Here is a 12193-nt window from a genome sequence, read left to right on the forward strand (position 1 = left end):
TCTCACCTATGTTTGTTTTCTGTCCAACTTGCTTCCACATCTCACACCTATGTTTGTTTATCTCCTCGTGTTCAATTTGTCTTCTTTTTCGATATGCGCATTTTTCATTGGAAGATGCGGCCAAAACTGGTACAACTTTGATGATTATACAGTACGGTATTACAGAAGACGAATGTTCATGGAAAGGAAATTCCATACAGTATGTAACAACTTGCATTGACGAGTGAAGACCTCACTGGTGGAAAACTCACCTTTAGTCCCGGTGGGTAAGGGACATAGATCCCGAAAAACTAATCGCGACTAACCATTCGGGATAAAAGGTCCCTCTCTTTAGTCCCAGGTCATTCATCCGGGACTAAAGATCCCCTTTAGTCCCGGTTATTAATACCAACCTAGATTAAAAAGTTAAAAAAAAAAAGAGGTCTCGCACCGATAGCCGCTCGCTCCGGCCACCCGCCCACTTGCGCCGCTCGCACCGCCCGCCCGCCTGCGCCCGCGCCAGCCGCCGCTCGACCTGCCGTCCCTAGCAGGCCTGCCGTCGGGAGTCGGCCGCCCGCCCGCGCTGGCTCGCCCGCACCGGCTGCGCCAGCTCACCCGCCGCTCCGCCCGGAAGAAATTAAAGGGAGAGGAGGAGGAGGAGAGAAGATAGAAGAAGAGAAAGAGGCTGCACGAGGAGAAAGGGAGAGGAGGCTTGTGCGAGAAGATAAAAGAGCGCTGCCTGCCACCGGTGGAGAGAGAGCGCTTTTGTCCCGGTTGGAAACACCAACCGAGACAAAACGCCCTGCCAGATTTTTTCAGCCCACTAGCCGTTACAACCGGGACTAAAGGGGAGCTTTAGTCTCGGCTGGTCTTTCCAACCGGGACTAAAGCTCCCCTGTCGGTGGTTCATTTTTGACCTGGGACTAAAAGCCCTTTAGTCCTGGGTCCAAAGACAACCGAGAAAAAAAATGTTGGATGGAACCGGTGCCTGTAGCTGTCAATGTAGCACATCCGACAACAGACCTAACTAGCTGATGTGCTACTGAGGATTGAGAGGGTTGGCGCCAGAACACAAGATAGTCGAAATGTTCCACTAGGCAAGGCTCCTGGATTGATTGACTAACCATGAACATGAAAGGATCACATGTTGGCTTAGGTACGAAAGGTGATTGCATTATTCAATTCAGCCTTCTCCGATCCATCATCACTAGCTAATAAACAAGATCATCACTACCTTACTTGTCATTTGTCACCTCCGATCCTTTGGTCTCACCGTTGCTCATCTTGGCTTCAGTGGACAATGACGTTTTGTCCTTCCCTTTGTCTTCTTATCCTTTGGTTTCCTTCGCCGCCTTCTCCTTGGCTTCCTTTGCCTCCGCCTCCGCCTTCTCCTTGGCCTCCGCTTCCTCTTTCGCCTTTGCGGCGGCCGCCTCCTCCTTGGCCTTGTTCAGAGCTTCCACTAGAGCAGCCAGGCATGCGTTGGTGTCCCTCTTCTTCTTCTTGGACATGGGCATCAGGTTCTCGGCGACGTCCGCCGGCGATATCTGGGTCTCCTCGAGCAGCCGCCGGACCTCGCCGAAGAGGTCGTGCTCGGTGATGTCCAGGTAGTTTTTGGCGAGCACCTTGAAGGCCTCGAAGCTGCAGTAGGACATCTCGATGTGCTTGTCCATCCGGCCTCGCCGGATCAGCGCCGGGTCCAGCTTCTCCTTGTGGTTGGTGGTGAAGATGATGATGCGCTCGCCGCCGCACGCCGACCAGAGGCCGTCGATGAAGTTGAGCAGCCCGGAGAGCGTGACCTTGGTGCTGTCGTCCTTGTCGGGATCCACCGGCAGCTTGGGCTTGTCGTCGCCCTCTCCGTCGGTCTTCTTCTCTGCTTTCTTGTCCTTGCGCTTGCCGGTGAGGTCGACGGAGCAGTCGATGTCCTCGATGACGATGATGGACTTGCCGGTGGTCTCGATGAAGAGCTTGCGCAGCTCTGTGTTGTTCTTCACCGCCGTGAGCTCCAGGTCGTAGACGTCGTAGTCGAGGAAGTTGGCCATGGCGGCGATCATGGTGGACTTGCCTGTGCCTGGGGGGCCATACAGCAGGTAACCACGCTTCCACGGCTTGCCGACCTTGGTGTAGTAGTCCTTGGCCTCCCGGAACGCCTCAAGGTCGTCGATGATGGCCTCCTTGTCGTCGGGGTCCATGGCGAGCGTGTCGAACGTGGCCGGGTGCTCGAACGGGACGTGGCTCCATTGCTTCTTGCCACCACGGTAGGAGCTCCAGCTGCTGCTGGGGTTGTTGGTGAAGAGGCGGCGCTCGCGGTTGCGGACGATGACGGCGCGGCCCTCCTCGAGGACGAACGGCAGGTAGGAGTCGACGACGAGGTCCCGGTGGCGGCTGTGGAAGATGACCCGGTAGAAGCGGCGCTCGTCCTCGCCGGGGTATATGCTGATGACGTTGGACCTGGCGATCTTCTTGGAGGCGTGCCACCAGATGGTGGCGCCGTGGAAGGTGTCGGTGACCTCGTCGTAGTCGTCGACGGAGACCTGGAGGTTCTTGCTGTCCTTGCCGAGCTCGGCCCTGAGCTTGCGCGCGCGGCGGGCGCAGGCGTCGGAGAGGTAGGCCTCGACGGCTAGGTAGAAGTCGCTGCGGCGGAAGCGCTCGGCGCCGTACTCGGAGATGGTGACCTCGAGGTAGGGGTTGAAGTAGGAGGCGAGCTTGTTGGACCAGGTGGCGAGGCGGAGGGTGAGGGTGGCGGGGATGTGTCTCTGCACCACGGACCAGAGGAAGAGGAAGCTCGCCAGCGCCGACCCAAATCCGGTCCACTTGTCCACAGCCGCCATGGCTAGCTTTTTTAGTTCAGGGGATCGATGATTTGTTGCTCACATGTTGTGAGTTTATATAGACAGCATGCATCATGTGCTTGACTTGGAGTCAACCGCTGCTGGCTGGGCGCCGTAGGAAGGATCGGAGCAGGTGAGGTGATGAAGCTGTCGCCATTGTCGGAGCTAGTGGCTGATTGCAAAGCAAAAGCGGTAAGTATTTCAATGCATGCTTTCAAATTGGGCCGCCCAGGCCGGCCCAAATGCGTGCGTCATCCTTGGATATATACATGCATCATGCATGACCAATAGCTGCTTGCGTGTCATAGTCATACACAGTCATCATCATGCGAGAGCTTTGCCTCCACGGCTGTTCGTTTGCCGTCGTCTTTTGTCGTCGGAAGGATCCTCGTAGCAGAGCAGAACAGGTGAGAGCGGGAGAGATGGAGACGGCCGAGATGGATGGCAAAGGAAGAATTTGCTTTGAAATTGAAGCCGCCCAAATGCGTCATTGATTTGTATTAATTTGGTCGTCTCAGCTCAGCTAGCATGACTAGATGGTGCGTGCAATACAAGGTACCCTTCCCTCCGTTTTAGCTTTACTAGATGGTGCGTGCAGTACAAGGTACCCTTCCCTCTGTTTTGGTTTTACTAGATGGTGCGTGTAGGACAAGGTACCCTTCCCTCCATTTTAGCTTTTCTAAGTTGTCTAGATGCATAGTAATATCTATAAATTTTAAAAAGCTAAAATGACCTGCAGTTTGGAATGAACGGAGTAGCATACACACACATAGACACCTTTGTCCAGTCTCAGACATCGTCAAATTGCCTATGAAATTTTACTCAACAAGTAATATACTATATATTGCATGCAATACGTCGTCTAGCAGACGTAACCACAACTTAGAGTCTGACGCCATGATTCAGATATCATGCTGCCTGCGTCATGATTCATGCATGCAGCTGCTCATCTCCCGCCATACACACAACACACTTGATGTTGCTAGTGTTAATCTTTTCGAGGCTAGTCTTGGGCCATGCCGGCCGGCCGGAACCTTTTCCATCTTCCAAACAAAAACGCTGGACAGCAGGCATGGGTCGTCCCTTTCATGCATGCCACATCTATCTCAGCTCGCTACTTCAGGATCTATTTGGATCCACAAACTAATTGTTAGGTACCTAATTTTAGTTGGGGTGGATCTAAATAGGGGCTAGTTAATGCTCGGATAAAACCTTTCTATATAGCTTCATAGTTGGATCCAACCCATATGATTTCAGCTAACCAACTAATGAATTAGTTGGGTGGATAATCTCAGTCAAACCAGTCTTATAGTCTTATAATTAACAAGAGTGCACCTAGAACTGCATCCTATAAGATATGGTTTAGTGTCACGACCCAAGACATTCATGCATCCAACAACGTCAACAGCTAAAGATAAAGAAAAGGGTGGGGCAAGAAATGAAAGCTGAAAAGAGGACGAAAGAATAGAGAGAAAGGTCCGGGTTGGGCAAAAAAAAAATAGAGAGCGATTGGATCTTGATCGTCTGGACTCAAAATTGAAGTGTTGAGAATCATTGTGTGCAGTAATTAGTTAACACAAATCATTATATTGTTTATTTATGGTTTATCACTATATGAGTTGGAAATGAACTTTTTTGCATCTATTTAAGTTATTCATGTTGATATCCAATTATCCATGCAATGCAGATAGGTCGGAAATAATATTTATCAGGACACGTCTATTTCATGCTAGGGCGTTTGTAGGCCACCAACACTCAGCCTTTGAGCTAGTCGTCTCAAATCCAATGGTTCTCGTGTTTTTTATTATCTTCAGCCTTCCCTGATCTTTGTCTATTGCCTACACTCTTCCAGCATCGGCACCTAATGCACATTCATAAATTTCATATTTTCCGATGAGCATCTTTCTCTACTACCTTTTTGCCACCACATTAATCGGGCGTGCCATATGCATCATGATGCCCTACGCTGATAATGTCCACTTGGCAGTCCTATTGTTGATGTCAACCTAGCTATCTCACTACCTCAACTACTTAAAAATTTACTAACTAGTGAATGTTTGGTATGTGAGGATACTTATGTTTTTTACATCCGAAAATATGAATTTAGACGGATCTGACAAAGCCAAGACTTTGGGTGATTATTTTGGCATATACATAACTTCAAATTAAAATTGATAGTCAATAAAGTTATACATCTTTTCAAGAACTGCAATTTACATCTTGTGAGCTAAAGTTTACAAACATAGCCTGAACAAATATATGCATACCTTTTTTTGGTGAGTTTGGGATTGAGATGGGAACCATATTGCTTTAGCCTATATGTACATATCGGCTTTACAGTATGTATATGGTGCGGGAAATAAAGTTGCTTCCACATTTTGATGTTTGTATATCATGAACATATTTTTTTTCAAGAATACAACAACGGGGAACATGGCCTTGTGAACTCATGTCAAACAAACATATACCAAACGGTATTTAAACTGGCAACCTAATGAGGGATACCTCGAGGTAGTAGGTTGGTTAGTGGAGCTTCATCGAGATTAGGAACATGAAGGCAAATGTGAGGCACGACTTAGACAGGTTTCAACCGCTAGAGTAGCGTAATACTCTACATCTAGTGGGATGTATTGCCATGCGTTGGTGTTGTTGTACTTTTGAGGTGTTCGTGCTTCACCTTATATATCAGGGGCAGGATTGTTACAGGTCGGTTTGTATGAATCCTAGTCAGCTAAGATTGGAAGAATCCTACTTTCGAGTACTTTTCCAATATATGATTAGTTGCCCTCTCGGGTAACTACGCCATCCTGGATCGTAGCTATCTGTTGGAGTAGTCGGGCTAGCTTATCCCCTTTCCAGGATGATCCAAGTCACCACAAAGGGCCCATTGATCCTGGTCCGTCAATACCAGGCTCTACCACTAGGCCGTCTTGATGTTTGGCTCCTATGCATTCTTTTGTGAGTTTGGGATTGAGAAAGGAATACATCTCAGCGCAAGCAGGCAATACTACCGGCTGAAGCATTTAGCACTAGCAGCAGGAATTAGGAGCACATCATTTACTTGATACATGCTCATGATTGGGAACTTGCGATTATATAGAACTGGCTACTTTCCAACTTGCTTCCACATCTGCCACCTATGTTTGTTTAGCTCCGCATGCTCAGTGTCTCCTCTCTTTTGATACATGCACATTTTTCATTAGAAGATGCGGCAAAAACTCGTATAACTTTAATGATATTACACAACACTCCGCAATACAAAAGTTAGAGAAGAGGAATGTTCACAAGGTTACTGGAAATGAAATTTCATAAACAGTACATAACAACTAGCATTGACGACCTTGTAGGTGTAGCGCATCCGACAGCCAGATCGACCTTATACTAGGCTAAACGGTGAACCCTAAGGTTTGAGACGATCGGCGTCAGAACACAGAAAAATGACAAAAAGCTAGACTCCTGGATTGGTTGATTGACCATGAATGGATCACATATTTTTTCCCTAAAAACTTGGCTAGCAAGTACTCCCTCCGTTTCAAATTATAGGTTGTTTTAGCTTTTTCTAAGTTCTAGATAGATAATATGTCTAGATGCATAATAAAATCTATGAGCCTTAAAATGTCAAAACGATTTATAATTTGGAATGGAGAGATTATTTCATTAAGAAAAAGTAAGATAAGTTTACAAAGCACGTGACCTCAAACCAAAACACAAGGAAGATCCCATGTTGGGTACGAAAGGTCACTGCGTTATTGAATTAAGACTTCTCCATCACTAATAAACAAGCTCACTACCTTCATTAGTTGTCATTTGTCGCATCCGATCCTTTTGTGTCACCATTGCTCATCTCGGCTTCAGTGGACAATGACGTTTTGCCCTTCCCTTTGTCTTCTTCTCCTTTGGCTTCCTTCGCCGCCTTCTCCTTGGCTTCCTTTGCCTCCGCCTCCGCCTTCTCCTTGGCCTCCGCTTCCTCTTTCGCCTTTGCGGCGGCCGCCTCCTCCTTGGCCTTGTTCAGAGCTTCCACTAGAGCCGCCAGGCATGCGTCGGTGTCCCTCTTCTTCTTCTTGGACATGGGCATCAGGTTCTCGGCCACGTCCGCCGGCGACATCTGCGTCTCCTCCAGCAGCCGCCGAACCTCGCCGAAGAGGTCGTGCTCGGTGATATCCAGGTAGTTTTTGGCGAGCACCTTGAAGGCCTCGAAGCTGCAGTAGGACATCTCGATGTGCTTGTCCATCCGGCCTCGCCGGATCAGCGCCTGGTCCAGCTTCTCCTTGTGGTTGGTGGTGAAGATGATGATGCGCTCGCCTCCGCACGCCGACCAGAGGCCGTCGATGAAGTTGAGCAGCCCGGAGAGCGTGACCTTGGTGCTGTCGTCCTTGTCGGGATCCACCGGCAGCTTGGGTTTGTCGTCGCTGCCGTCACCGTCGTCGGGCTTCTTCTTCTTGTCCTTGCGCTTGCCGGTGAGGTCGACGGAGCAGTCGATGTCCTCGATGACGATGATGGACTTGCCGGTGGTCTCGATGAAGAGCTTGCGCAACTCGGTGTTGTTCTTCACCGCCGTGAGCTCCAGGTCGTAGACGTCGTAGTCGAGGTAGTTGGCCATGGCGGCGATCATGGTGGACTTGCCGGTGCCCGGGGGGCCATACAGCAGGTAGCCGCGCTTCCATGGCTTGCCGACCTTGGCGTAGTAGTCCTTGGCCTCGCGGAACGCCTCGAGGTCGTCGACGATGGCCTCCTTGTCGGCTGGGTCCATGGCGAGCGTGGCGAACGTGGCCGGGTGCTCGAACGGGACGTGGCTCCAGACGCCGTTCCTGGTGCGGTAGGGGTTCCAGCTGCTGCTGGGGTTGTTGGTGAAGAGGCGGCGCTCGCGGTTTCGGACGGTGACGGCGCGGCCCTCGGCGAGGACGTAGGGCAGGTAGGAGGCGACGACGAGGTCGCGGTGGCGCCTGTGGAAGACGAGCTGGTAGAAGCGGCGCTCTTCCTCGCCGGGGTAGAAGCTGATGACCTGGGACTTGGGGAGGTTCTTGGCGGCGTACCACCAGAGCTTGGCTCCGCTGAAGGTGTCGGTGACCTCGTCGTTGTCGTCGACGGAGACCTGGAGGTTGCTGCTGTCCTTGCCGAGCTCGGCCCGGAGCCTGCGGGCGCGGCGGGCGCAGGCGTCGGAGAGGTAGGCCTCGACGGCGAGGAACAAGTCGGTGCGGCTGAAGCGCTCGGCGCCGTACTCGGAGATGGTGATGTGGAGGTAGGGGCTAAAGCAGGAGGCGAGGTTGGTGCCCCAGGTGGAGAGGCGGTGGTGGAAGGCGGCGGGGAGGTGGCTTTGCACCACGGACCAGAGGAAGAGGAAGCTCGCCAGCGCCGACCCCAAGCCGGTCCACTTGTCCACCCACGCCATGGCTTGGCTTCCTAGTCAGCTTGAGCATTCACTGTTTCATCTCTCTTACTGCTGCTGTGAGTTCGTTAGCATATATAGACATACTAGTATAGCTGCTTGACTTGGAGTCAACGGATGGCTGGTATGGATAAAAAAGGAAATATTACTAGAAAACTAAGCATTATTTTCGATTGGAAGAGTCATATCTCTCCAATGCTCAACTCGGATTAATTTTTTAAGTCAAAAGGATCCTTTAGTTTCGGGTCATCCACTCGAGATTAAAGATCCCCTTTAGTCCCGGTTGGTAATAAAAGTTTTAAAAAAAATAAAAAAAACATCCCACGCCCGCTGGCCACCCGTGCCACCCAGCCCGCTACCGCCCACCCACACGCCACTCCCCCGCTCGACTGCCACCCACCCTCACCCTGTTGCCGCTCCTCACTGTCAGTCAGGGGCGAGCAGAGGGGGAAGGGGAGGGGCAGCAGAGGGGGAGGGGCAGCAGAAGGAGGGGAGGGGGTGCCAGTACTAATGGAGGAGATGGGCGCACAGGAGAGGAAGAGAAGGTGGGGAGGGGCCGTCGGTGGAGATGGAGGATGCACCGGTGTGAGGATAAGGAAAGAATATATTATGTTGGAGAGTGGGTGGGGGGAAGGATGGCGCGCGTGAGATTAGTCCCAATTGGAAATTCCAAGCGAGACAAAAGGCTCCTTTTATCCCGGTTGGAATTTCTAGTCGGGACTAAATTATTTGTTCCGGTTCGAATTACCAACCGGGATAAAAGGGAGGTTTTTTGTCCCGGTTGGAATTTCCAACCAGGACAAAAGCTCCCACCGTCAGTATCAGATTTTTGAGCCATTACTATCAGGACTAAAGATGGGGCTTTAGTCCCGATTAGTCTTTACAACTGAGACTAAAGCCACTTTTATGGATGGTCTTCGATGCGTCATTTTTTTATCCAGAACTAAGGTCAACGGAACAAAAGCAGTTGGATAGAAGGTCAGTTCTCTCGTACTCAAAGGATCCTGAGCAGTGACCATGTCGCCGTTGTTGGACCAAATTAAAGGCAGAATTTGCATGCTTTCAAATTGAAAACCGCCCAAATGAGCAGTCTACCACCGTAGCATCATCAAAGTTCGAACGGACGGGGCAAGAATCAGCATTCACATGCATCATGCATGGCAGGAGGCATCATAGAATACGATTCCTCATGCATGCTGATTACTGACACGTACACAACTAGTACATGCAACCATGTGTTGTGTGGTCGTCCAGCAGCTGTCCGGCTAGCTAAGCTTGGAGATAAGATGGTCATCCAGCAGCAGCAGGAGTGGTCGATCAAGTTCGCCGTACGACGACCGGCGGTCGACAGATGCATGACGTACAGTCATCGATCATGGAGTCAACGGCTAGCTGTTGTTTACCGTCGCCTCGTCGTCGTCAGGAGCAGGTGAGGGAGAGGGAGAGCTGCTGTCGCCGCCATTGATGACGACGATCCATCAATCTCGCGTGAATAATGAAAAAGTAACCGGACGAGGGGATGACAAAGCAAGAATTTGCTTTGAAGATGATTAAGCCACCTAAATGCATGCGTCATTGATACATGACTAGACGATGGTGATGTACGCGTGCAATACAAGCTGCCTGTAATACGTACTAGCTAGTATATATAGAGCATACATTGTTGTTAATTTTTTCTTGTAGATTATTGTTTACTCTGATGATGATGTCTAGCAGAGGTAACCACAATTCCTAGCCTGATATCATGCATGCATGCTGCCTGCGTAATCATTCATGCATATGCTACCTGTGCCGGTCATATATCCATACACACTACTCCTTGATATGTTGCTAGTGTTAGTTTTAGACTACTCTTATTACTCTGAATAAAAATAAAAACAGATCTAGTTCATACTAAGGTTGGAAGGTATATATACAGAGTTCATCAATTGTTCCCTCCTCGTCCTCGTTCATACTAAGGGGCTGTTTGGATACGAGGTGCTAAACTTTAACAGTGTCACATCGGATGTTCGGATGCTAATTAGGAGGACTAAACATGAGCTAATTATAAAACTAATTGCAGAACCTTGTGCTAATTCGCGAGACGAATCTATTAAGCCTAATTAATCCATCATTAGCAAATGGTTACTGTAGCACCACATTGTCAAATCATGGACTAATTAGGCTTAATAGATTCGTCTCGCGAATTATACTCCATCTGTGCAATTAGTTTTGTAATTAGCTTATATTTACTACTCCTAATTAGCATCCAAACATCCGATGTGACAGGTGTTAAACTTTAACAGGTGTTTCCCAAACACCCCCTAAGGCCAGTAGTGGTTCGGCCAATGCCGCGTCCTTGGCGTCGTTGAGCGCCTTAACAAGCTTGGCAAGGCAGGCATCCACGTCCCTGTTCTTGGACCTGGGCAATTGGGCATCAAGTTCTTCGCCACGTCCGCCGGAGTCATGTTGACCTCCTCCAGCAGCCGCCGGACCTCGCCGAAGAGCTCGTGGTCGGCCACGCCCAGGTAGTTCTTGGCGAGCACCTTCAAGGCCTGGAAGCAGCAGTAGGACATCTCGATGTGGATCAGCGCCGGCCGGGTCCAGCTTGTCCTTGTGGTTGGTGGTGAAGATGGTGATGATGCGCGCGCCGCCGCGCGCCGACCAAAGGCCGTCAATGAAGTTGAGCAGCCCCGAGAGGGTGACCTTGTCGTCCTCCTCCTCCCACGGCATCTTCTTGTTCTTGTCCTTCTTCTTGTTGTTCTTGTTGCGCTTGCCGGTGAGGTCGATGGAGCAGTCGATGTCCTCGATGACGATGATGGACTTGCCGGTGGTCTCGATGAAGAGCCTTCGCAGCTCGGTGTTGTTCTTGACGGCCGTGAGCTCGAGGTCGTAGATGTCGTAGTCTAGGTAGTTGGCCATGGCGGCGATCATGGTGGACTTGCCGGTGCGCGGGGGTCCGAAGAGCAGGTAGCCGCGCTTCCAGGCCTTGCCCACGGACGCGTAGTAGTCCTTGCCGTCGCGGAACATGTCGAGGTCGTCGACGATCTCCTGCTTCCTGTCCGGGTCCATGGCGAGCGTGGCGAAGGTGGATGGGTGGCCCAGCAACTTCCAGACGCGGGGCCGTCGGGGAGGTCGGCGCGGTCGGCGCAGGGGGCGCTGAGGTAGGCCTCGGCGGCTACGTAGGCCTCGCTGCGGCCCCATTCCAAACTACTATTCATTTTTGATTTAACACCAGGGCAGTGTTTAGAAAAGGATGGGTCACTGCAGTCTGCATGCATGAACCACATGTCAAACAAGGCCCATAGAGTGATTATGGGTTACGGCCCAGTTTGAGGTTAGTTGGGTGGTGTAGGTGCATAATAAATTGGGCCGTGCTTATTACGTATTTCCTTTCATCAGAGGCCCAGTTGACTGAGCTGCATGCATAATCTATTGTCAACTGACAGGCACAGCCTGTTTATTACGACGTCTCAAGATCAATGAAACAAGGCGACAAGTGCCAGAAAGGAAAGAATCAAATCAAATCGGCAGTCAAGCCCAGCCCAAATTGTTAATCTTATCCGGCGTCGCTCATTGCTGCTGGTGCCGGTAGTGAGTGAATCAGTGATTTGACGAGGGAGTAGCTAAAATGATTAGTAATTTGGTACGAAGTGATACGATCTGATATGATGAGGTTGCATGACTTGGCCATTCGACAATCTTTTAATTTAGCAATATATCGAGAATCCTACACTACAATCTTTTAATACCAGTTAGGAAGACCAACCGATACTAATTAGGTTGTCCCTACGCGCCGTGGGGCAAGCTTTTGGTACCGGTTAGTAGGGTACCCTTTAATACCGGTTATTTTAATCGGTACTCAAAGGACCCTCTCCTGCCAGTATCGGTGTACTATACGAGCCGGTACTAGAAACGATTTCTTCAGTAGTGCCAAATGAAGCTGTTGAGCTCTCTGAGAATTATTGTAGTAAGATAAACATATAGACTACAGGTGCATGCAGTGCAGCACAGTGGTAAC

At 50.3% G+C, this 12193-nt stretch overlaps 3 protein-coding genes across 3 annotated transcripts; all 3 read right to left on the reverse strand.

The window, feature by feature from the left end:
- Positions 1-1056: 1056 nt before the first annotated feature.
- LOC101757670 (AAA-ATPase ASD, mitochondrial) lies at positions 1057-2848 on the reverse strand. The gene has a single exon (XM_012844889.3). The coding sequence runs from the start codon at positions 2805-2807 to the stop codon at positions 1308-1310; it is 1500 nt and encodes a 499-aa protein (XP_012700343.1). The 5' UTR covers positions 2808-2848; the 3' UTR covers positions 1057-1307.
- Positions 2849-6434: 3586 nt separating this feature from the next.
- On the reverse strand, positions 6435-8252 carry LOC101758077 (AAA-ATPase At3g28580). Its single transcript, XM_004963283.3, has one exon. It carries the CDS (start codon positions 8194-8196, stop codon positions 6604-6606), a length of 1593 nt encoding a protein of 530 aa, XP_004963340.1. The 5' UTR covers positions 8197-8252; the 3' UTR covers positions 6435-6603.
- Positions 8253-10049: 1797 nt separating this feature from the next.
- On the reverse strand, positions 10050-11265 carry LOC101766487 (AAA-ATPase At3g28580-like). Its single transcript, XM_022825330.1, is given in 4 exon segments — positions 10050-10054; positions 10494-10602; positions 10605-10769; positions 10771-11265. Coding segments are annotated over 4 exon segments (753 nt in total). The 5' UTR covers positions 11245-11265.
- Between the last annotated feature and the right edge of the window lie 928 nt (positions 11266-12193).

The sequence above is a fragment of the Setaria italica genome, chromosome III, assembly GCF_000263155.2.
Source record: "Setaria italica strain Yugu1 chromosome III, Setaria_italica_v2.0, whole genome shotgun sequence".
Lineage (NCBI taxonomy): Eukaryota > Viridiplantae > Streptophyta > Magnoliopsida > Poales > Poaceae > Setaria > Setaria italica.